The 25082-nt window shown below is 35.1% G+C and overlaps 2 protein-coding genes across 3 annotated transcripts in view; one reads left to right on the top strand and one right to left on the bottom strand.

Moving 5' to 3' along the window:
- The window catches only part of LOC129949827 (dynein axonemal heavy chain 7), a 44346-nt gene extending 20302 nt beyond the window's left edge, over positions 1-24044 (top strand). The window contains exons 23-30 of the mRNA XM_056061489.1: positions 198-485; positions 552-967; positions 1118-1296; positions 1702-2080; positions 5778-6775; positions 11132-11390; positions 22855-23006; positions 23079-24044. Coding sequence (XP_055917464.1) covers positions 198-485; positions 552-967; positions 1118-1296; positions 1702-2080; positions 5778-6775; positions 11132-11390; positions 22855-23006; positions 23079-23588 — 3181 coding nt within the window. The 3' untranslated portion in view covers positions 23589-24044. The remainder of the gene's footprint in view (positions 1-197; positions 486-551; positions 968-1117; positions 1297-1701; positions 2081-5777; positions 6776-11131; positions 11391-22854; positions 23007-23078) is intronic.
- LOC129949828 (cilia- and flagella-associated protein 91-like) lies at positions 14499-22906 on the bottom strand. 2 transcript variants are annotated; one of them, XM_056061491.1, is made up of 7 exons: positions 22823-22906; positions 22329-22648; positions 21998-22256; positions 16523-17288; positions 16293-16439; positions 14855-16235; positions 14499-14767 (listed from the first exon to the last, which is right to left on the bottom strand). In XM_056061491.1, the coding sequence occupies exons 2-7, from the start codon at positions 22453-22455 to the stop codon at positions 14571-14573; spliced, it is 2877 nt and encodes a 958-aa protein (XP_055917466.1). In that variant the 5' UTR covers positions 22456-22648; positions 22823-22906; the 3' UTR covers positions 14499-14570. The 2 variants fall into 2 exon arrangements, with proteins under 2 accessions (XP_055917466.1, XP_055917465.1); XM_056061490.1 differs by lacking the exon at positions 22823-22906 and having other exon boundaries at positions 22329-22788.
- Positions 24045-25082: the final 1038 nt, after the last annotated feature.

The raw sequence follows: 25082 nt of genomic DNA, 5'->3' as shown, positions 1-25082 counted from the left end.
ACTGTTAAATAAATAAGTAAATAGCAGAATTTTATATCCTAAAGTTTTCTACATTTTAAAGGCTTCAACTTTGTAAAAACCTTCTTCAATATTATCTTTCATTTATTATTGTTTTTGTTGTTTAAGTTAAACTTTATTTATCCTTAAATTCAAAGAAGCCCTAATTTAGTTCATTTTAAAAAAATTACATTTTCTAGAAACTCTCGTCGTTGGCCACTTATGATTGATCCTCAGGGTCAAGCTAATAAATGGGTGAAAAACATGGAGAAAGGCAACAAACTGTGCGTTATTCGTCTAAATCAACCTGATTACACTCGAATTCTAGAAAACGCCATACAATTCGGTCTGCCAGTTCTGCTAGAAAACATTAACGAAGACTTGGATCCTTTGCTTGAGTCAATTTTGCTGAAACAACTCTTTAAACAAGGTGGAGCTTTGTGCATTAAGCTTGGAGATTCAATCATTGAATACAATCATGAATTTAAGTAAGCCATCATCTCCGTAGCGATAAAGCTTTTAGTAAGTAATCAATTTTCCCCAATCACACGTAGATTCTATATAACAACAAAATTACGAAACCCCCATTATCTACCTGAAGTTGCCGTCAAGGTGACACTTTTAAACTTCATGATAACAACACAGGGTCTGCAGGATCAAATTCTAGCCATCACTGTAGCCCGCGAACGTCCAGATTTGGAAGCGGAAAAAAATACCCTTATCATTCAGAGCGCCGAGAACAAACGAACCCTTAAGGAGACCGAAAATAAAATCCTAGAAGTCCTCTCAACGGCAGAAAATATTCTAGAGGATGAGACCGCAGTGCAAGTGCTTAGTTCCTCCAAAACATTGGCAAACGAAATCAACGAGAAACAAGCCATCACCGAAGTCACAGAGAAACAAATCGACATTGCACGCTTGGGTTATACACCCATAGCAGCTCATTCCACAATTCTATTTTTTACCATTGGTAGGTATATAACCCGTACATTTATATATGAGGCTTTGCTGGTTGATGGGAACACCCGCCATCGCCGCCGCCGTGGATCTGGACGACAGAAATTCTGTCCAGGACATGGCACAAACGAATTTTTAATTAACCAACAAAATTTACTTTCAGCCGAACTGGCAAATATCGATCCGATGTATCAGTACAGTCTCGCTTGGTTCGTGGGGCTATACACGGCGTCGATTGACAACACGGACAAAGTGGACGATGTGACAGAAAGGATGGCGGATTTGCGGAAGCACTTTACCTACAGCTTGTACGTCAACATCTGCCGCAGTCTGTTCGAGAGGGTAAGCTAATCTATGTAGACGTCAAAGTGGATGTGGACGCGGGCGACAGCGACGTGAACTCAAACGTGAACGTAAACAGGAACGGAACCTCGAACCTCCATGAAGTTTTATGCAGATAGGATTATTTTTGCTGTTGTTGCTGGTTGTTGGAGCGCTGGCTCATGGAGGTTGCTGTTCTGTTCGCTTTCGCTGTTGATGTTGCTGTTGCTGTTGTTGATTTGATTTCGTTGTTTTTAATTTTTTCTTTCAATTGTTTGTTTTTGCTTTTATATTCCATCTCTATAATAATTGTGGACTGGACCGTTGAATCTCTTCATATCTTGCATCTCTTGCATCTTCACACAACCATATCCAAATATCCACCCTACCAAACTTTGCGAACACACCCCAACATTGACACCACAGGATAAGCTACTTTTTTCGCTGATTTTGAATATAAACCTTCTAAAGTCCGAGGGTGAAATCGATAATTCTGAATGGATGTTCCTGTTGACTGGTGGCGTCGGTCTCGATAATCCTTTGGCAAATCCAGCTAAATGGCTTCCGGCCAAATCATGGGATGAGATTTGTCGACTCACAAATACTTCAACCAATTTCAAAGGAATTCGCGAACATATACAGGCTAATATTAGCCAATGGAAGAGTTTCTTTGATGCAGAAAATCCACAGGATGCTACCATTCCACAGCCATGGAATGAAAAATTGACGACGTTTCAAAAACTTCTCGTTTTGAGGGTATTCCGTTCCGATAAATTGGTTCCGGCTGTATTGAATTTTGTTTTAGGTAAGCATTTTATCATCGTCATTCCGTTTCTATGTGCATACATATGTATATAATGTATAAATGTATCTACATATATCTACTATGTATTTCTTTGCTTTTTGAAACATGTATTGCGTACGCGTCTATTCACATAAAATCAGCAAATAGTCCAGAGGGCAGTATTTTTGAAATAATTTATGATTGCATTCATCGGACATACATTTTTGAGAAATTGGATAAAAGAGTAAAAATCGACTTCATTTATGAGGGATTTACATACGTACACCCCATATTGACAAATTGGTTCTATATTTTTCTTTTGATAGTCTGATCCTAACGAAACTGAAAAGTTTATGAAGGTTCTGTTCTCTTGTACGTTTATGTAAAAATAAATAAATCTTTTATTGAAATGTTAAAAAAAATTACAACAAAATGGATCGAAATAAATAAATAAATGTCAAATTTGTATGTTCGGTGTTAATTCTTTTTTTTTCATGTCAACGTAATGACAACTTACCCTGTCAATTTGTTAAAATTAATGTCTCATTTACTCAAATGACAAAACGTCATCATGACAGCTCATTATTAAAATGCATTGAAACTAATTATTAAATTCGATACGAAAACACGGAAAATATATGTACCTAAAATTACCAAAGCATTATTGGCTGAATCACAAACACGCTTCAGCTTCGGGTTCGTCTGCGTAACGTTGGCCTGCTTCGAGGTTGCTTTGAATGACTTTTCTATTACTTCATCCCTCCAAATAGCAAATATTTTGTTTGTTGACATTTTCTTACAGCTGTTGAGCTGTCAGACAAAGCAAATGTTCAGATAATTGAACTAGAGTTTCCGTTGGGACGCACATTACGTTACATTACGTTCTTTTTCTTACGATTGCCAAACGAAACGTGAGATCGAAGCTACATTGTGATAGCATGCGTTGAATTCCTATGGCTGAACTCGTAAACGTCAGGTGAAGCCGAAGCTGAAGCGTGTATGTGATTCAGCCATATACGTCAAGTGTTCTTGTCATTTTTGTATTTTATTATGGTCATTTGATGTTGCATGCTGGTTGTTTTTTGACGTGTGATTTTAAATCTGAACTCTTAGTGTGTGCAAGTAATGTTGTCAGGGATGGAGGGGCTCTACAGTTTTAAGCCGAATCCGAACGGATAATTTGAGAAAGCACTTTTCATGATTAGAATTACTTTTGAAGGATTTGCTAATTCCTCACAAGAGGCAGTACCCTTGAAAAAAAACTTTAGATGTCACAGGCAGGGACTGAACCCAAGATATCTGGCATGACAGTCCTACGCACTAACCATTGCGCCACGTGTTTTAAATCTGCCAATACTTTTTTCGGAGTTGGTCTCTTTGACAGTTGTCAATTGATGTGTGCTTAATGGCTGCGTTCAATCTCGCGTTGGATAGGGTATCTTGGACAGGTGGTTTTTTAGATACCTTTTTGAACGAGTTGGATAGCTGTATTGAGATAGCTGTCAAAAAATAAAAGCAATTTTCAGCTGTTCACACATAGTTTCTTAAAATTCAACCATGTGTTGAATCAGCTGTTCTGTCAGATTACTACATACCCCGGAAATTCTTGGATACCTTTGGATTCCTTTTTTGACTTCTCAGCTGTTTTTGATCAGCTGTTATTTTACACGTAAAACACTAACAAAAAGGTATCCCGATACCCTACCTGTCTGAGATTGAACGCAACCAATTTGTTTTACGATTTCATGTCACGAATATATTAACTACTAAACAATGTTTTCAAATCGTGCATATTTATCATGGAAATAATGTTTCGGTTCACGTGGCGTATTAAATTCATCAATTTTCGGTGAGCGCATTATCTCGCGTCATGGCACTGTGACGTGACCTCCAAAATCGTCCGTTTTAATATCGCTGGACTTTATGTAAGGAAGTCCAAGCAGATAAGCCGACGCCTTAAAATAGAATATTTGGCAGGTTTTATGAAATTCCAAATAAAAAAAGCGTTTGGTCTTCTTTTCCAATAGAATAACACTAAAATAATAAAAATGTCATACCTACAAAAATGGCTTTATCGTACAAAAACTGTATCTGAAAAAATGCTAAATCACCATAAAGCCCAAATTAAAAAAAAAATCACATTCCCCAAAAAACTATGTCGTATAACTGTGACAAAGCCCAACCCCTATGTCATAAAACCCGAACCCAAATTTAAAATAAAAAATTCTTTTGGGCAAAATGACAGCTAACAATTTGGGCGTTTTTTTTTTTTTAATTTTGAATTTATTTGGGCGTTACGTCATTCGCTATGGGTTTTGGCGATAGTTGCTTAAACTTTTTGGGCTTTGTGACCAATTTTTGGCTTGATTAAATTTTAGGATTTGGGTTTTCAGGCTTTTGGCGAAAATACCTAACACCCTTTTAGCTGGCCCCATTTTTTTAGTTTGTATGTGAATTTGTTTAGTTTTGGCATTTCAATATGAATGGACGGTGTTTTAGATACAAATGTTGGAAAAATTCACCTCCAGATCAAACTCTGTCAAAACCAACCATGGCGCTAATATGCCAAAAATCATATTCAAAGTATAATGACAGAAGGTAATATTTTGAATAAAGTAAATGTTATGTCAATTTAAAAAAAAATAAACTTAATTTAATTCCTTGTCAAAGTAATGTATCTAAAAAAACGTTTCGCACGAACTTCACTCCACATGAAAAAAAATCCTCTTTTTCGTGAGTTTCACAGACAAAAAAAATAACCATATTAGTCAAATCGGGTCAAATTTAGCATATTTAATACCTTTAATTTTCAATAAAATTTAAGATGCGAAGAAGACGACAATAACCGTAAGTACAGATTTCACTCTCTGTTTACATACAAGAGATGAGAAAAATCTATTGAGAGTTTGTTTCTGAACATACCCTTTTTTCTAACTGTCAATTCTAAACTTGAAGTAAAATCTTATCCCAGCGAAACTCCTGATAGCTTTTTAAAATCCGAACAAAAATAAAAAATGTGAACGATTTTTCACTCGAGACTCATGATAGGTCTAAATATGTCAATATTTTAGGTTTCTAGAATCATTTCATTTACACGAGTGACAGTTCACCAATATCTCTGTCATAGCTTAGATATTTATAATATGAAATGTCAAGACATTTCTGGAATGACATATAAATGACTATTTAAAAACTAACCAGTGACACAAGATGACATAAGTTTAAGCGGTATTATTCGTTGTGTCAAACAATCAATTAAAAATTGAATAGCTGACATTTGATTTTGTCATTAAATGAAATTAGTTAGGACATGATAATTTAGGATATTGAAATTAATCACGTATTTACATGAGTGATGAAAATTGTGTTCATTGCTATTTCTAACATTCTTATCAACTATTTATTTTATAAATAAACAATTAAATAATATGAATAAATAATAATGAACGATATTATGGCAAAAGTCAAAGCTGTCAGAAGAGCCACATAACATCAGTCATAATTTTCATAAGATCCAATCACAGATTTTTATAATATCGGTTAAAAGTGTTATCAAACTGAATTATGACAGTTGTACTATGTTATTTGTTTTATGAAGCCATTTTGTTACATTTCATGACTGTCAAAATTTCTTCCATATTTATGTAACATTCTTTTATAAATCTAGTTATTTAATAGTTTTTAACATGTATTCTCTTTGTTTTTTTTTTTTTTTAAGAAAAAATGGGCCGCCAATTCGTAGAACCTCCTCAGTTCGACTTGCAAGCCTCATTTAGTGACTCACATTGCTGCATACCGTTGATATTCATTTTGACACCAGGAGCCGATCCCACAGCGACACTTCTCAAATTCGCCGATGATCAAGGTTTTGGATCGAATCGACTGTTTTCCTTATCACTCGGTCAAGGACAGGGTCCCATTGCCGTGAAACTAATCGACGATGGAACTAAATTTGGCAACTGGGTTGTTCTACAGAATTGTCATTTGGCCAAGAGTTTTATGCCAATTCTTGAGAAAACTTGTGAAACCCTACTCCCCGATCACACACACCCTGATTTCCGTTTGTGGCTCACATCATATCCGGCTGATCATTTTCCAGTTGTGGTGCTACAGAATGGGATCAAAATGACAAATGAACCACCGAAAGGATTGCGCTCGAATATAATTCGTTCGTTTTTAACTGACCCCATTAACGATCCCGAATGGTTTGAGAACTGCAAACAACCAACAACTTTCAAAAGGCTCATCTATTCGTTGTGTTTCTTCCATGCGGTGATTCAAGAACGAAGATACTTTGGACCGATTGGCTGGAATATTCCCTATGAATTCAATGAGACCGATTTACGGATCAGTTTAATGCAACTGCGAATGTTCTTGGATCAATATGTTGGGGTGAACTATGAGGCGCTACGTTATTTGACAGGCGAATGTAATTATGGTGGTCGTGTGACAGATGATTGGGATAGACGTACACTCAAAACTACATTAGATCGATTCTATTGTCCGGAAATGTTTGATGAGGAGAAAATGTATTATTTGGACGATTCGGAGGTGTATTATGTGCCGGAGTTTAGGGAAAATGAGGCATATGTGAGTTTCACTAAACAGCTGCCATTGATAGCAAAACCAGCAGTGTTTGGTTTCCACCCGAATGCGGATATTATGAAGGATCAAAATGAAACAGATGAACTATTAGCACATACGCTTTTAACGCAGGTAAGTTTGAGTGAAACTATAGCTTGGTCATATTTTATTGGAATTCGATATGATTAATGTTTTCTAAGGTCATCAGGGATTTTAATCCCCTCGATTTAGTTCCGCAGTAATTGGTTGTTCTTCATTTTCTAATTATCCCAAATCATATGTGTGGGATACTTTATAGTTTATTTCGATTTTAGTGTTCCAGCTTTATGTAGGTATCTTTGAGAAACTTGTAAATTGATTGGTTGACCAATTACGGAAATAAGTTATACAAGTGTTTTTACATTGCAAAGGTATGTTTTTATCTCGAACATCCCATGAATGGAATTTTGCTCAATTTGTAAAGAATATTTTTACAAAAAGCGATCCTTCTATCAGTTTTCATGAATCCCTACTTCATTGGATTAGTAATTACCTTTCGGATACGTTAATACAAGTAGTATTGGACGGATTCAAGTCTAAAAACCACAAAACAAATGCTGGTGTGCCCCAGGGCTCTGTTCTATCTCCAAGGTCGTCGTAAGGTTTCTTGTCTGACCCTTTTTACCGTTATTTTAACGGTTTACGCAAACATTAAACAAGAAAAAATGTCAGATTGCCCAAAAACTCGAAACAGTAAGGTAACGTAACGAATAAGCGATAAAAAGGCTTGGAACCCATCCCAAATCCTATAATGAGCTCAAGCAGGAGGGTTGCAGGGGGACAGCATGCCCTATATATATAAACAAATCTCAATGTTAATACTCGTCTCAACACCCAAATTCGGGTGTTACGACATTTAAAGTTGGTTTGGGTGACATGATATTCTATTTTTGATTTCTAACGTTTTCTTAGTGATATTTTTGTCGACATTTTCTCTTTTTGAACTTTATGTCAATTTATGACATGAGTTATATATCGTTGGTTGATAAAGACATAAGAAATGATAGAAAACTTAATCGTCGTTATGCCGAAAATAAATGTCATAAAATTCTTTTGGACAAAATGACTACTAACAATTTGGGGGAGCTTTTATTTAAAATTAGTTTGATCGTTATGATATTCGGTTTTTAATGTTTGGCATTTTGTTTAACTTTTTGGGCTTTGTGAACAATTTTGGGTTCTTATGACATTTAAGGATTTGGGCGTTATAGTAGTTAAGGTCTAAGATATCTAACGCCTAATTACACATAGCATTCCAGAAAATAATTATTAAAGTTTTTGTGTAAGCAATCATTAGTCTTTATCGTTACATATTTAATTTCAATTACATTTGTTATTATATTGCAAGTAATTGAGGATTTTCAATTACATGTAATTAATAATTAAATTTCTTTAATTACATTTTAAAATAATTGAAGAAGTGTATGCACATTTCAATTACAATTAATTGTAATCATTTTTTTCCAATTTTGGTTATTATTCATATAAAGAATGTTTGATTTTCTACTGTCTATTTTTTTTAAGCATTGTTGGATCTTTCAAATAACTGACTTCTTGGGTGTAATATTTATTTTATCAAATGTTTCACTGATGTTTCAAGGTGCAAAGCGGTTATCAAAAAGAAGGAAGTGGGCTTCCGGGGTTTTAGAGCTTACCCAACAGAGGAAAACGCGAAAAGCTTTAAACAATCCAGGAAGGCCTGCAACGCCCATATTTGTAGGACCAAAAACTACGGCAAAAAATACTACAATGTCCCAAAGGCAGTCAGAATTTTCGGTCATTTGTAAAAAACATGAGGAATTATTCCCCTTCCTCGGTTCCTACGCTTGTTGTCAATGACACTCTTTTAGTTAGATCTATTGATAAAGCCAACTTGTTTGTAAGGCAGTTCCCCGAAAATTCCACCTTACCAGATGTCATGTCATAGCTCTCCCAGTTCTTGAATAACGACTAATGATTCTATGGGACCAATCCATTTTCATACTCGTACTGTGCAAGAGTTCTTAAAGACCTCAACATTTATAAATCCGCTGGTCCAGATGGTATCCCCGTTATTATTCTGAAGAGGTGTTCTTCTGGCAAAATCTCTGCGTAATCTTTTCCATCTATCTTATTCTTCTGGGCTTGTTCCAAGTGGCAAGTAGTTAGAAAACTACATTTGTTCAGCCAATTTTAAAAAGGCGAATCTTCTTCCCCCGCAAATTACCGCCTGATAGCACTAACGTCCCTTTTTTCTAAAGTCATGGAAACGCTGATTAATTACCAGCTTAACAAATATCTTGAAGAAGGAAAGCTTCTTAATGACCGGCAAAAGGGCTTTCGTAGCAATGGGTCACCTGGTGATCTCACGGTTCATCTCACCGAACAGTGGAAAAAATCCTTACATCGTTTTGGAGAAAGTAAGATTATTGCACTTAATATTTTGAAGGCATCTGAAAAAGTCTGGCATCTCGCTCTTTTATCGAAAATGCGTGCTTTTGGTATTGATTCGAAATTTTCTTTTGAACCGCTTAATTCAATTTGTTTTGGACAGATTCAAGTATGAAACCCATAAAATAAATGCTGGCGTGCCCCAGGGCTCCGTTTTGTCTCCGACCCTATTCCTCATTTTTATAACTGATCTCCTGTCTGCTGCTTATATTCCAATACATTGTTTTGCTGACGATAGCACTCTTAGCTTTTTATATTTGTTTCCCAGACTCACAACAATCCTCTTTAACTGCAACGGAAAAATATTATTAGCTCATTAAATTCCAAACTAAACAGCATTGTACAATGGGGAATAAAAAGCCGTGTGGAATTTAATGCTTCGAAAACTCAATGCTGTCGTGTATTTTTGAAGCGAGATATACCCTCCTTGCCAATATCTATGAGTATGAGTGTCACTTGCATCAACGAAACTGAAAATCTAGACATCCTTGGAATGTGCATCAGCAATCACCTTTTGTGGAGCGATCACATAGAAGATGTCTAGGTTTTTTAAAACAAGGCAAGAAATTTTTCTCTCCGTCTTATCTGGCTACAATCTACATAACCTCGTAAAAAGTTTCTTGTCTCATGCTTTTTGACCGTTATTTTAACGAACTACGCTCTAGTGAAATATTCATTTGCATTCCTCCCCTTTAACAATATAACCGTAATACCCGCGCTTCTGGGAATGCCCATCGGTTTACCCTTGAGGCCAACTTCGGCCGTATTATGAAGTACAGAGATTCAGTTTTAAGCCGTACTACGCGAATGTGGAATGCCTTGCCACTGTCTATCTTTAAATTGCAATGTTGAGGAATTCAAAATCAATGTACACCGACACTCCCTATCTAACCTTTATTACAGGTAAGTTTACAAAACCCTTTTAGTGTTCGCTAATTATAAAAAGAAATCAAATATTAGCTTTAAGGGAAAACCAAGTTACATAACTTCCCTTGTTTTTATACTCACCACCCAAAAAAATCTATAATTATAAATTTCATCCAGCAAGACAAATATTTACGACCATTTTGTAGATTTTATTCTCTACCATAAATCAGTCTCTATACAAATTATATCTACAGATAAAATGTCCCTGCTACTGAAAAGGTAGTATGTAAGGATATATAGTCTTCTGTTGAAAACTTACCAATCAAGTGATATCTTCTTTTTCGAAAGATTAATTTTAACACAGAAGTTTAATTTCAATACAAAAATTAATTGATTTTTTCATTTTAATTTTCCAAAACGCTGCCTCTTCTCCCCACAAAAATAAAACAAAAACAAGGATCGAGTGGTAAGTACACACCTGATAAAGTTATCCTGCCAGGTAGCTACTGTACCTAGGTACTTTATGCTTATACCTGCATGGCTTTATCTTTGCAAAAAAAGTTAATTAACCATTAAAAGAGAAAATTATAATATTTGATTGTATTTCCTTACCAACCCCCACTCCCACCCCACCCACCAACCCTAACCTTCCCAAAAAACGCACAATTTTGTAAACGTGAATAAATAAAGGACCTCGCTGCTCAACGGGTAAGTTAAGTTTGTATATATGTATGTACGTACATATATACCAACTCCTAAGTATATATATATATACAATACAATCAGGCATAATTAACCTTTGTTCGTTATGTGATGATGCCTCCTCCGTTCTTTCGTTCGTTGTTCGTTAGTGCTAACTTTTCAATTTATTCTTCGCACTTTGCTTTCATTTTGGTTTCCATTCCTCTGGCTATTATGTATCTACGTCCTTATATAAATATATTTACCTATCTACAATTGCTAAAATGCTGGATGCTGGATGTTGGTGCTGCTGATGCTGATGCTAATAAAACAAAGAAATCCCTGACACAGCAGGCAATTTACATTGAAAGCTTATCCAGGAAATTTCCCGAAAACCTTCATTTACCTAATGTTCCTAAATGTCCTGAATTCCTATCCCTTTATAGTTCCCTTCCATTCTTTGCACTACAGGACACAACTACTGGAGGCGGTGGCGGTGGTGAAGGCAATGATGGTGCCGCAACAACACCTGAAGAACTGGTAATTAATGTTGCCTCAGATATTCTAATGAAGCTTCCCGAAGACTTTGATCGCGATGCTGCGTTAGCTAAATACCCAACGAGCTATCATCAGAGCATGAATACAGTCTTGGTGCAGGAAATGGTGCGCTTTAATGTTTTACTCGGAACCATTCGCACCAGTTTGATAACTTTGAAGAAAGCCATTAAGGGTGAGTACTTTATACTTTGTGCCTATCTATATCATTATACTATATGTATCTATGCACATCTATCTTTAAGCTATAGTTAAGGACGGGGTATAGTACCTTTATTTACATCACCGGGGATTGGAGCAAATTATTTTCTAATTGAATGTATCCAATTAGGACTGGATTGAGATTTGGTTTGCGAGTAGGCGAAGGCTTCTATATGTATATTTGTGTAGCTAGGCTATATAGGAGAAAATGTCCTTTTGTATAATTACGATTGATGAAGTTTCAGATACGGATACGGATCCGGATGTAGAGGCGGAGGGAATGAATGTTTGGTTTGCTTTAAAAAAAATTATATTTATTGGTTTTTTGTTCATTTGACATGAGAGTTAATGTGGTTGATGTTTAATTTGAATTAATTGGAGCTTTGTGCATTGCGTGTAATTATATTGGAATTAACGTCATATTCTCGGTAATTAAAGGCGAGTTGTCATGACATCCCAAAGTATTTTACCCAGAAGCGCTGCTGGCTGTTGGGGGGGTTTGAGTATAGTGTACATTATGATATGATGTTAAGCGTTTATTTGAATATTATGTACAAAAGGTATGTTAACTGGTATTTCTATAATTACATATTATTGATCAATTGTTTGTGTTGAATCGCTTATTGGAATTGTTGTGCCATAACATCTTTTGTGCTCGACAGGAAATTTAAATATTCAAAAATTCTTACAACAGTTTTGAGTGAATACAAATGTTCAAGCTTAAAAGAACAATGAACAACAAAAGAACAACATTTTAATCTGGGTTAGCATTGTGTACAAAGTTGGAGGCTGCTTTTTTTGTTCACTATAAATGGAAGTTTAAATTTTTCATCAAAAAGATGAAATTCAACTGATCGTAAGCCCTTCCCCACTAGTTAGTTTAGTTATTTGACTCATTTTATTTCAATATAATATGTATGTATGTATAACATTTTCATATAAGATATAAACAATATAATCTATCAATCTATCTATCTATATTAGGGATGTTGCGAATGATCCGCAACTTCCAACATCCGCATAAACTGATGCAGAGTTTGTTGCGGATGCGGATGTTTATTTTAGCTCTTTTTTCAAATTCGAAAAATAGCAATAGCACGGCCCTTAGTAAAAATTTTAAATTCAAAAATCTCGGTCCCAAGTAGGCGGCGATAAAAGCAACAACAAGTCATATACAATGGTCACAGATTTGAGGATATAAAAGCTCTTGCTAAGTGGCCAGAGGACACAGTTTATTTTTATATATTAAGTGAAAAAGTGATACAGATACAGAACATAAATGCCGCTACCAACAAAAAGCAGCATCTGGATCTATTTTAATTTAAATAAAAATGATCCTGACAAGTCCGAATCCAAAATATATTGTAAAACATTGTCACGAAAAGGACGCACGACTTCTTCGTTGAAAAACCACTTGAAGTCGAAGCACCCAGAAGAGTTTGTTTTATTTAAGAGCGCCAACAATGAAAATCTTTTAATAAAAAAGAAAGAAGATGCAGGTATTATATTTTTTTATAAATATAAAACAAAGGCTTGCTTCAGAAGCGATATGGAAATGATTCATTAACTGAAGACGACGGTGAAGGAGAATTTGATAACACTAGTCACGAAGCACTTCTCCGAAGGGAGTTAACATGTTATAGAAATAAAAAAAGAAAAGAGGCTGGGATGCGACCCACACTGATAACTTCCCATTCCGTCTGCCGATTTGTCTTGCTTAAAGGTTTGTCTATATGTACTCGTATCAATTTTTACCAAATGATAAGGACCTATCAGGTTGTTGACGATGGGCTTTAGACGTTCACATATTACGGCAAAAAAGTTTTTGTAAGCGATGTTTAGTAGGCTGATTCCTCTATTGTTGGTGCAGTTTAGGGGGTCTCCTTTTTTCAGGGTCATAATGATGATGTTTTAATGGTAGACATGTGCATTTAAGAGACCACAAGCGTCCACAGTTTCCACTAAGGCACCTCTCCTTATCCAGACGGCAGCGGAGGAATGCCCGATACAGTTCCATTAAGGTTGATCTACTACTACTTATTTGGAGCCCATGCCTATAAAGAATGGTTTATCCGGCTCCCCGTCCTTGGAGTTATACTAAGGATCTGGCCCTCCAGGTTGGAAGTTGTGCCGTCGCGTTGGGGTGACTTCCTGGCCACGTAACAACATCATAGTTGCGAAGCACCAACAAGCCTGTAATACGGACGGATTTACTGTTGATAATCATCAATAAAATCGTTCGTTAACTATACATTAGAGCAACTTGAAGAATGACAAGTCTTTGGCTTCAAAGCGTTAACATTATCCGATATGGTCCATATAATAACAAGAACAATTTTAGGAAACATCAAATCATGCCAATGATGTCTAAGCTTAATGTCGTCATAAGTTTTGGCATGTGATCCAACGAGATAGAAGAAAGAATAATAAACGAAGGCTTTCATTATTTGTAACAATTAATACCTGCATTTCTTCTTTGTTTATGAATCAAATCCCAACCGCTCTATCAAATTATATTATGCTATATGTTCTACTAATAATAAAGTTAACGCTCCATGAGTGTATAGCCTTCAATTTAAAATGTTTGTCTTTAAATACATGCCCATCCTTTTTTTCTGTTAAATAACATCCTTATACTAGCATCCGAAGTTTTCCTTTCAAATGATAGCATATTCATAAAAAGTGGATGAGAGTGTATCACCTAATGTTTTTGTTTTTTGTCTTTGTCTACACATTGACCCCTTCCACTATGCTTAATTTCATTATTCAACAACACTAAAAAAAACTGGTAATTATAACTTATATCGCGTTTAAGAAAGTGGGTGGATACCACGCCCTTGAGTGCATAATTTGTATGCGTTGATTAGTACAAGGAAAATAGGTCGTCCGGTACGGACTTCACTTCAAAAGCATCCAATTTTATTGTGTTAAGGAAATAATTTTCCAAAACTTCCGTACTGCGCATTTTTTTTTTGTCAAACCTTTTTCCTTAAGTAATTCAACCATCACGAATCGTGTGAAAAACATTCTTAAAAAAAAACTACTAAACGGAACTTCCTACTAAATTTTACAGATTGTCAATTTTAATTTTTCAATCAGTGCCATATAACAAATTTGGCAATGCTCAAACATATGCTAGAATAAATTGAAGTTATTAGGGAGAACTCTTTCTATTTTCTCCAGGTCTCGCACAACTATCCTGTGGTTTTCCTTGAAAAGCACATGCATTTTCGAAACAAGCACTTTCTCTTTCATAGCTTACACTCATCAAACGTACACGATCGTCTCCATTATCTGTCAGATTTCCACTGCTGTCGGGTAAATCTGGATAGATAGGTTTTGTAGATAGTGCTAAAAATATTTTTCAATTAATCATCGCGGATGATGACAACGAAACAGTTTCGTCAGTTGAAGATTTGGGTAAATCAAAAAACTCACTGTTGGATTTTCCGGATGTTTGTGAATCTTCTTCCAATCTATTAAGTTCAACCCGCGCATAATTGTGTACCTTCTTTGGGTGTAAGTAGTGTAATTTTATCAACGATTCACTCTCATTATCAGCTATAGCTCCATCAGGGCTTGATAATGACCCAGTGTCAAAAATATCAATATTCGATGTAACACTACGAAGAACTCCGGAAATTTCTGATTGTGAACTTTCTTCGGTCGAGTTTGATGGAGCTTTATTACTTTCGAATTTTCTCCCCCAACATTCTGCCATGCGATGGTAAATTTCCGAAATTACTTCATGAAGCCTATCATCAGCTTGAACTTGCCGCGAAGCCTTGAGGCATTCAATTTCGTTTATGGCCTCATTGAATGTATCACTTAAGGTCTGTTCAACTATTCTTTCGCTTTCGGGCTTCCAGCGTTCTTGAGGAATAGTTTTTCTGATTAGCTTTCTTATCAGTGCCTTTGCTTCTTTTTCAGCTGTCAATTTAGTGTCCACATCGGTTGAATCAAGGAAGTCGGATTTTTCACTAGGCGTCTTAATTGCCAAAACCAAAAGCTTATTTATTATATAATTGACTTCAAGCTGAGTATTAAATTCACTCTCAGATGACGAAGGGGAAATTATATCAAACTCATAAGTCACTGCATTGTCAATAAGTTCATCTAAAACCTCTCCAACAATGCAAACAGCTTCAGGAGTTTGAAACTCAATGGCTAAAGCCTTCTCTACACTCGCATAAAGTTCTTCTTCGATTACTCTAACATAAGCTCCTTGTAATCTGTCAACTTTCATCTTGGCAAAACGTTCCTCAGCCACGGCTAATACGTTATTCCGCACAAAATCACTCACGACCATTAGATCATAAGTGTTTTTATCTTTGCCCTGTGAGAGCATTATCTTGTGATCCAGTTCCTCTTGATCAAACTCGGGAAATTGTTTGGCAAGTTCGGCAATATTTTGCCTTGCGAGTGATTCTTGTGTGAAATTGAATTCTCTTTCAAGAACAGATTCGAGGAATAATGAAGAGGTATCTTGACGAGTTTCGTAGGCTTTGGCAAAGAGTTCGTTTTGTTCTTCTCGCTGTTTGTTCTCCTTTTGTCTAAGACCAGCTTCAGCGGCCTCTCTCCACCAACGCTCCTTTTTGGCTAGCAAATGAATAGCTTGGAATTTTTTTTGTAGTTTTAGCCGTTCAAGTTCGTCACCTAGGAACTGAAGAAGCTTGCCCAGAGTTGTGCCTTCGAATTCTCCAAGAATATTTGCTATTTCATCTTCACTTTTAAACGGAATTTCATCGATCTTAGGCTGAGTAGTAACTTCTTGTGTTTCTTCGGAAAGTTCTTGCTTAACCTTGATTTCAGGGTCAATCTTAAAAAAATGAAAATTATTGAGTTTGAAGCTTTAAAGAACAAGAAGTTTACTTACTGGTTCATCATCAGGTTTATAAAGATTTGCCATGGAAATTTGCATTTGGACAACTTTTAAAGTATCTATTGGTTTATCAGTCTTTGCCTTCCTCTTAAGGCACTTAGGATCTCGTTCCGAATCCCCAACCGGATTAATTCGAATACCCTTAAAGTTTAATGCAAAAATAAGTTTTTTGAAAAAGTCGAAGTTTTTTGAAAAAGTCGAAGTTTTTAACTATTTTCTCTTACCCTAAGACTCTCATAGACATTCTTTAAGTTTTCATCACTGCAAAATCTCTGAGTGACTTCTTTCATTCGTTCTTTTGGTTTAGACCAAGTTTTCAATTTTCTAAATGGACATGCCAGTGAAGATAAGCTGCCATCGTCCCTCTGTTTATCCAACTCATCAATTCTATCATCGAAATGCTTCCGAAAGCCTACAAAATGTCTTCGATTCGGATTAACCCCAAATCTCATTTGTGGTGCATGTAAATCTGAAGCCGGATCAATATGTTCTTGGATGATGTTACCCTTGCGATAGCATCTATTGACCTTCTGCTTCTTTGCTTCTAAAATTCGCATACCTCGATCATATTCGATGTTTATTTTTTGCAACTGCGCTTGTCTTTTGGCTTCAATTCTTGCGGTGCTGTGGGAGATTCTTTGAATGGACATTTTTCGAAGATTTTCCTCACGATTTCGAAACATTTTTTCGACAATTTCCATTCGAAGCATTTGACATCCTTGGATGTATTCCTCGCGGGCAACCCAATCTTCCCATTCCATTGCCTCAACCACAAATTGATGTTTTTCTTTATTTCTGGTATTGAGCAACTTAAGGGTTTGTTCATATTTACGACGACGTCGAGCCCGTTCCACAACTTTGGCTTCATATTCTCCAGGTGGTTGATAACTATCTATGAGTTTTGATATCTGATAGACCTCGAAGTTTTCGTAGTTTTCTTTATTATTGGCTATTTCGGGCAGATATGGTCGGGTTTGAGCTGAAGATTCTCTGCAATGGAGAAAATATAAAAAAGTTACTTTTATAACTTTTTGGGAATGTTAATGAAATTAGAGAAAAAAACTTTGATTCAATTAAAAGATTTTTCTAATAAGGGGTTTCATTTTGAAAAGTTCACTATTTTGGCAGCTGTCATCGGTTGTCAGTTGGCAAGACCAAACTATTCTAAATATTAACAATATTAAGCTTCAAAAACGCTTTGATTTGATCACCATCAATGTCGTATTTTCTCTCTTTATGTCGGTGAAATGCATGATCCAGCGATAAATCATCTTCAGTGAAAGAGAACTATCGCAAATAGGTCCCCTAGATCCAAACCCAAACAAAATTATTTCACAGCTTCTCCATGATTAGCATGCCAAGATTTTTAGGACAGATCTTAGGCTTCTGATCGCAGTGTGATTGGCCTTGGTTTATTACAAAAAAAAAGTAACATTAAATCGCAATTTATTTAAACCTAAATAATTATTTTTTGGGGCAACTTAATCGATTCAAGAACTCAAAGATAGAATTTGTGAAGTTTTCGAGGTCATACTGCAGCAAATGCCCGAATTGTTAAAAAATTCCGAAACTAAAACGTTTTGAATTCTACAGATCTAATTGATTCTATGGTTAAAAAGCATTGAGGAAAACATTTTTCGGATTTTCTTCTATCTAATTGAAGAAAAAACTTGAGAAGATTGAGGACACTCTCGATAAATGATGGTACCAAATAGACCGTTTTGTCTCAGAAACTTTAAAAGTGGTATCGTCAGTTTTGCGAGCTGAGACCGATACTAGTCTCATCATGTATTCAAATACACAATTAATGTTTTTAAAAAATTGCTATAAAATAAGTTTGCCTTCAAAACTTTTAAATTCCATTTTTCAAAAAACATTAATTTGTCAATTTTCCTTAGAGCGCTTTTTTTGATTCATTTGGTATATACATATATAACATTTCAATTTAAGTTCAAAAATATTTTTAGTACGCAGTTATTTAGAGATTATTAATATACCTTTTACATTTCCATTTCGTAAAAAAATGATGAACCATTTTCGAAACATTGAATTTTGAAAAATAAAACAATATATTTTTAAAGCTCCAAAAATTAAAATTTTACATTTTTGATCATCAAATATTCTTAATATAGTTTACGAATATTGCTCGTATATTTATGAAAGTCGTCTCATAAGGGCTAACATTTTGGAGCAGTACAAACATTAAAGAAGATACGAAGTCAAAAGAAAATGTAATACAAATTTATAGGTTTGTTTCTGAGAAAATTCAATTTTTGACCAACAAATTTTTATTAGGACTAATGTTATTTTTAGTTTTAAAAAATCTGAAAAAAACGCCTTACACGAATCTGCTTAAAACCTAAACTTCCAAGTTTGAACTCAATCGACCCAATGGTTTGCGCTGTAAGCAGGGGCAGACACATAGATGGACGGAATCGGGGGACCAATTTTTTTTCGACTTTTATCGTGTTTGAATGTTATAATGATACCTTTTATTGGAGCTCCTGCATACCAAAAATCACGTCAGTGGCATTATAAAGATATTAGTAGATCCGTTCGTTCATCGGCCCTATTTCAAGAACCAGTAGAGATATTGTCTTTAAATAAATTAAAAAAAAAAGAGTTTGGGATGCGACCCACACTGATAACTTTCCATCCCGTCTGCTGATTTGTCTTGCTTAAAAGGTTTGTAGGTTTTCGTTCTATTTTAAAAAAGTTGTCAGTTTAATTATTCTAAAAGATTAAAAAATTACGAACAATATTTTACATTTGATGAAATAGTTTGATTTCAAAATCTAAATTTTGTAAACGAGATTTTTAGTCGAAAACCAATTTTTACCAATTTTAATTTTTTATGAAAAAAACTTACTGTTGGATTTTTAAAAAAATTAACTGAGTGTCGAAAACAATACTTGCTGTGTGATAAAATTAGTTTGAAGCTAATATTTAATTTTTAAAAAGATATTTTAGTCAAAAGTAAATTTGTACTAAGTTTTAGTACTGTTTTTTTTAGGTTTTTATTTTTTGTGAAAAAACTGTCAATTCGATTTTCCATAATTTTTTTAGATTTTAAAGCCATAATCTTAAATTTTTGAAAAGATATTTGAGCCGAAAATCAATTGTTACCAACTTTTGTTTAGCTTTTTTATTTTTTTGTAAACAAAACTGTCAATTTTATTTTTGTTCAAAATTTTACCAGATGTCAAAAATGTTATTTTTAATTGCACAAAATTATTTTGGAGATAAAACCATTTTTTGTTCGTAAAATATTCAAAGTGAAAAATACTTTTCTTAAGTTTATTTAAAACCGTTAGTAAGATTTTTTGCAAAAATAAACTAGTTTGGAATGACGTCATAAAATTGTATTCAACTCGCTACCGTTAATGGTTCGTGAGATATTTTGAGTAAACCGAAATTTTCACTTTTTTTAAACTGCTATTGAAAAAAACCTCACACCCAATTTTCTTGAGAGTCCTTTCTGCATCTTTCTGCATTATCTGTATAATCAATTTTACTTGAAGTCGATATCTCTATTGGTTCTTGAGCTATGGACGACGAAAAACACGTCACGAACATACGTACACACGCACGCACAGACATCTTTCTAAAAATCTTTTATTTCAACTCTAGGGACCTTGAAACGTCGAGAAATGTCAAAATTTTCAATTTGACAAATCGGACCCATTACAATAACTTCCTATGGGAAGTTAAAAATTGCTCTAAGTGGATATATCCTAACTTAAGATCAGTCTTGAGTATAAGTGATACATCAACTTCACATCAACCATGTACATCTGCAGCGAACAAAGCGAAAACGACGGCAATGGTAGCAACAGTGATTTTTATTGCTACGGGGACTACCGTAGCACTAAATCAAGATGATCTAAATGACTTGATCAGGGACCTTGGACTGTCTAAAACGGCATCCTTTCCTGATTGAATGAAAGAAATTTGTTGACCAGAGAAACAAAGATATCGTACTACCGTAACAGGGAAAAAAATGTACTTCCTTTCTTTAATAAAAGAGATAATTTTGTGTTTTGTTTTGATATTCCGGGTCTTATGACTGCAATGGGATTAAAAGAGTATCATCGAGAGCAGTGGCGGATGTTCATTGATTCGTCAAAACGAAGTTTGAAATGTGTAATTTTACATAATGGCAACAAACTTGGTTCCTTACCTACTGCTCATTCTACAAAGGTTAAAGAAGAATATCCTACAATATCTTAACTTCTCGACAAAATTAAGTACAAGGAACACAACAGGCTTTTATGTGTTGATTTGAAAATGATAATGATCCTGGGCCAACAAAGTGGCTATACAAAATACCCCTGTTTCCTGTGCCTATGGGACAGCCGAGCTAAGACTGAGCACTGGACAAAAAGAGAATGGCCTTCCAGGGACGTTTTGATTCCCGGTAAGCAAAAATTTAATTAATGCTCCACTAGTATCCAGAGACCGAATTATACTGCCTCCTTTGCATACAAAACAGTTCGTAAAAGCTCTAAATAAAGATGGCGAATATTTTAACTACATTGTAAAAGTGCTTCCAAAATTGAGTAGCGTGAAAATCAAGAGTGGTATTTTCGATGGCCCACAAATCAGGAAGTTGATAGATGAAGCAAATTTCATCAACCATATGACAGCTGTCGAGAAATGTGAATTGGAAGAGTTTGTTTGGGTAGTGAGGAATTTGTTGGGCTTGGGATGCAAAAAGAGTATCAAGCTTCACTACCTTCACAGCCATCTAGATTATTTTCCTGAAAATCTCGGCGACCTAAGCGAGGAACAGGGAGAACGCTTTCACCAGGATATTCGCACTATGGAGGAAAGATCAGGGGAACTAGAATGAACATATGATGGCTGATTATTGTTGGAGCATTAAAAATAGTTCTCCTAATACTTTTCACTCCAGAAAATTCAAAAAACGAACATTTTATTTAGTTATGTTTAGTAATTTTTTTAAACTTAAACTTTGTGCATTTTCAATGAAAAATCCTGTCCCTTCATAACTCCAAAACTAGAGCTGCCACATAAAAACAACACATATTTTTGAAATCAGCGTGGAAAAACTATTCAGATTCATTTAAGAAATTTAATGCAACAAACATGCTGTTTTTCAGTGATTTTTTAAACAATTTTGGTGTGTAATGTAAATTTTACTTTAATTCAATTCCGCCGTCACAAGAATCTAAAAAATCAGAGACATGACCTGGATATATAAGCCAATGAGATATGAGCTATTTAACTTTTTTTTTTACGGCGCGGTAGCCATTTTTGCTTCTCGTCGTTCTCCCTTCGAAAAAATAAGTGATTAAGAGTCTTTAAAAATTTATTTTCTTCAATTTTATTGAAATTACTCTTCAAAATCCCCTATTTCAGAATTACTACAACCTACAACATGATGTTGTAAAAAATCTCTAACCATCAAGTAGTCGTAGCTCGTAGGTAGCAGTAGAGGCAGAGAAGTGTGTACGTGTTCGACCTATTTGTTCTTGGCATTTAATCAAAGTCAAATATATATTCCCTCTCGTAACTCTGGTCATATATCAATCTTCTTATATATTTTATCTTTACATAGGTTGAAGAAGTGTAGATTCTAGAATCTCTTTGCCCTGGTTTTGTTTTTACGTTACGTTTTTTCAACTTTGCTGAGTTGAAAGAAAAAAAGAAAGGAATGAATATATAATAAAATTTACCTGTAACGTGTTTGAGTACATCTAGTTTTAGTTCGTTCCCTGCAAATCACCGGAACAGGACTTTTACAGTCTTCACTTAATTTAACACAGTTGACGTTTAAATCACCATGAGGATGATGATGGAAAAATAACCCACGGGACTTGCCCTTCCAGTCTTGGTGGGTATCCTTGAAGGTGGTTGTTGTAAGTTGTTGCCCACAGTTCGAAGCTGCTCGCAACGGCTGTGTCATCTCCTCCATTTGATATTCACCTACATTATCTTACGAAGGATATGTGTATAGGAAAATGATATTAAAATACAAATAAGGTTTTTATATGAACTCGAACTTACTAGCCAGAGGGATGTTGAACGGATTCCTGTCACTGAGATATGTGGCACAAGCAGCTTTTGGTCGTTCGGTGTACTTGTAATCATACTTCGGGAAGATGGGCTTAAGGCTTTCCACAGTGAGTGCCATTTATGCTTTACTTGTGTTGAATCTGAAGGAGGCCAGCTGGCTAGAGGCAATGGCTACGGGAGGGATCTCCCTCGATGTCAATTCCCCGGAAATAAGGAAACTTTTTGTTGCTTTGTGTTTTTATTTCGTCCTTGTTGTTGTTATTTTATCTATGTTCTTCGTCCTTCGATAACCAACTAACAAACCAACCAACCTTAAGGGATAGAGAAACAAATCCTAGTTTAATGAGATTTCAGAGGATGAAGAAAGAAAAGAAATAAGAATCAAAATAGAAAAGATATTAGAAGATTTAATCGAAAAGTCGATGTTTGACGTTTTAACGAATTACATCACAAACACATTCACATTCACAATCAAAACCGCTTACTTAATATTATGAGTTCTTTTGATTTTTCCTAGGTCTTGTTGTTATGTCGGCACAAATTGAAGAAGTCTACAAGTCTGTTTTGATTGGAAAGATTCCCAAGATGTGGGCAGCTAAATCCTATCCCAGCCTAAAGCCCCTCGGAAGTTATGTGCAGGATTTTATTCAACGTTTGGAATTCCTTCAGGTATGTAGGTTCATTTTTGTATCGATTAAACAAATTCACTTAAGTTTCCCCTCTCCCACTCTCCTTTTAAAGACATGGTTTGAAAAAGGTCCACCACCAACATTCTGGCTATCAGGATTCTATTTCACGCAAGCCTTTCTAACGGGAGCACAACAAAACTTCGCCCGAAAGTATGTCATTCCCATCGATTTATTAGTCTTTGACTACGAAGTTCTAAACGATGTCGAGGGCGATGGAGGACCGTCTATTGAGGCCCCACAGGATGGAGTCTATGTGCATGGAATATTCTTAGAAGGTGCTCGTTGGGATCGCCAGAATGGATACTTGACAGAATCACGCCCAAGGGAGTTGTTTGATAGTGTGCCGCTGATTTGGATGCGTCCGTGTAAACGGGACGATCTGAAGGACAGGCACACATATTTGTGTCCGTTGTACAAGACAGCCGAACGTCGTGGCATATTATCCACAACAGGACATAGTACGAACTTTGTGGTGGCCATGTTGATGGAGTGTAATCCCAAAACACCCACGTCCCACTGGATTATACGTGGGACAGCTCTACTCTGCCAATTAAGCTTTTAGGGTTCTCATTCCTGGAATATGAACAGGAACAGAAACAGGAGAAAGAGAGCTACTTGAGTATATCCATTCTTTTCGGTACCTTCTTATATGTTTGAAGGGTGTATTAGTAATAAAGGGATGTTTTATATTTTAATAAAAACAAAACGAAACAAAACAAAAAGACCTGATGGCGTTTTGTGTTATTGGATTATGTGTGGCGGAAGACGTGAAAAAGGAAAAGAACTTGATTTCAAAGACGATTGGTATTCAATTTGCATTGCAAATTGTGTCGAACAAACACCACCGTGAGGTGTGATGGAATTGGAATCGTTATTGGGATGGTGTAAATAAAATGAGACTTTTGGGAATAATTTTGGTAGAGGCAATAAGGAAGTGCCTATGAATATATGAATAAAGAAAACCATAGCAACAACTGTTAAGAAAGATCTACATAAAATTCTAACGTCGTAAAAACCATTAGAATTATATGCCACAGACCATTGGGATATCAACAATAAAATTCAAAATACATACATATATGAATGAATGGATTAATCAAAATATTAATGAAATATTACATTTCTCAAACTATTGTAAATGTATCCTGAGGGTGGTAAGGGCTTTATTTGTAGGAGTATCTATATATTTCAAGTAACAAAATAACAAGATTGAAGTCAAATCACACGTCTTCAATAGAAAAGAGGAGTTGTTTATAAGCGTTAATGGTATGAAAGATTATAAGAAGGCTTTAATTAAAAATGGTCAATTTCAATTTCAGGGTTTGAATACGTTTTCAGAGAAAATCCAAAATTAATTTCAGGTACGAAAAGTTTACTATTTTTTCTTTGAATTTTTTAAAACTGAAACTAGTTAAGGCGGCCGTAATAAGGCGGGAAATAATTTCAGTTAAATTTGCAAAACTTAATTACTTTTTTTTAATATTTAAATATTCTCTTATTTATAAAAAAAGTTCCAAGTTCTTTTTAGTATTACATTGGGTGACAAAATTACGTTTTTCTCTCGTGCGCACACAAAACAAAGATTAAGATGTCCTGAATTCTTATTTCGTTATTACGTTTTTTGTAATACATTAGGTTTTTAAAATATAAGACAACCAAAAATTGGGTTTATAAGGCTAAGTAAAGACTGAATAAATCCCTTAACAATAAATTGTGTGATAATTTAGAATAATTTAAGTATCTTATTTATTTTTCCATTAGTTATGACGTTGAATGTTATTAACTTCCCATAAGAAGTTATTTTAATGAGTTCGATTTGTTGAACTAAAAATTTGACATTTCTCGACGTTTCAAGGTCCCTAGAGTCGAAATAAAAGATTTTTAGAAAGATGTCTATGCGTGCGTCTGTATGACGTTCGTACGTCCGTACGTTCGCGGCGTTTTTTCGTCGTTCATAGTTCAAGAACCAAAAGAGATATCGACTTCAAATAAATTTTGTTCTACAGATAAGGATGCAGAAAGATGCAGAAAAAGCTCTCAACAAAATTGCGTGGGT

This window comes from Eupeodes corollae, chromosome 3 (assembly GCF_945859685.1).
Source record: "Eupeodes corollae chromosome 3, idEupCoro1.1, whole genome shotgun sequence".
Lineage (NCBI taxonomy): Eukaryota > Metazoa > Arthropoda > Insecta > Diptera > Syrphidae > Eupeodes > Eupeodes corollae.
This window is presented reverse-complemented; position numbering and strand designations above follow the sequence as displayed.

Bases quoted from the DNA above. Each gene is read 5' to 3' on its own strand.
- LOC129949828 (XM_056061491.1), bottom strand. From the start codon at position 22,455: ATGGCACTCACTGTGGAAAGCCTTAAGCCCATCTTCCCGAAGTATGAT. The intron at 17,289-21,997 runs GTAAATTTTATT...TCTCCATTGCAG, and splicing joins TGTACTCAAACACGTTACAG to AGAATCTTCAGCTCAAACCC. The intron at 14,768-14,854 runs GTGAGTTTTTTG...AAATATTTTTAG, and splicing joins AACATCCGGAAAATCCAACA to CACTATCTACAAAACCTATC.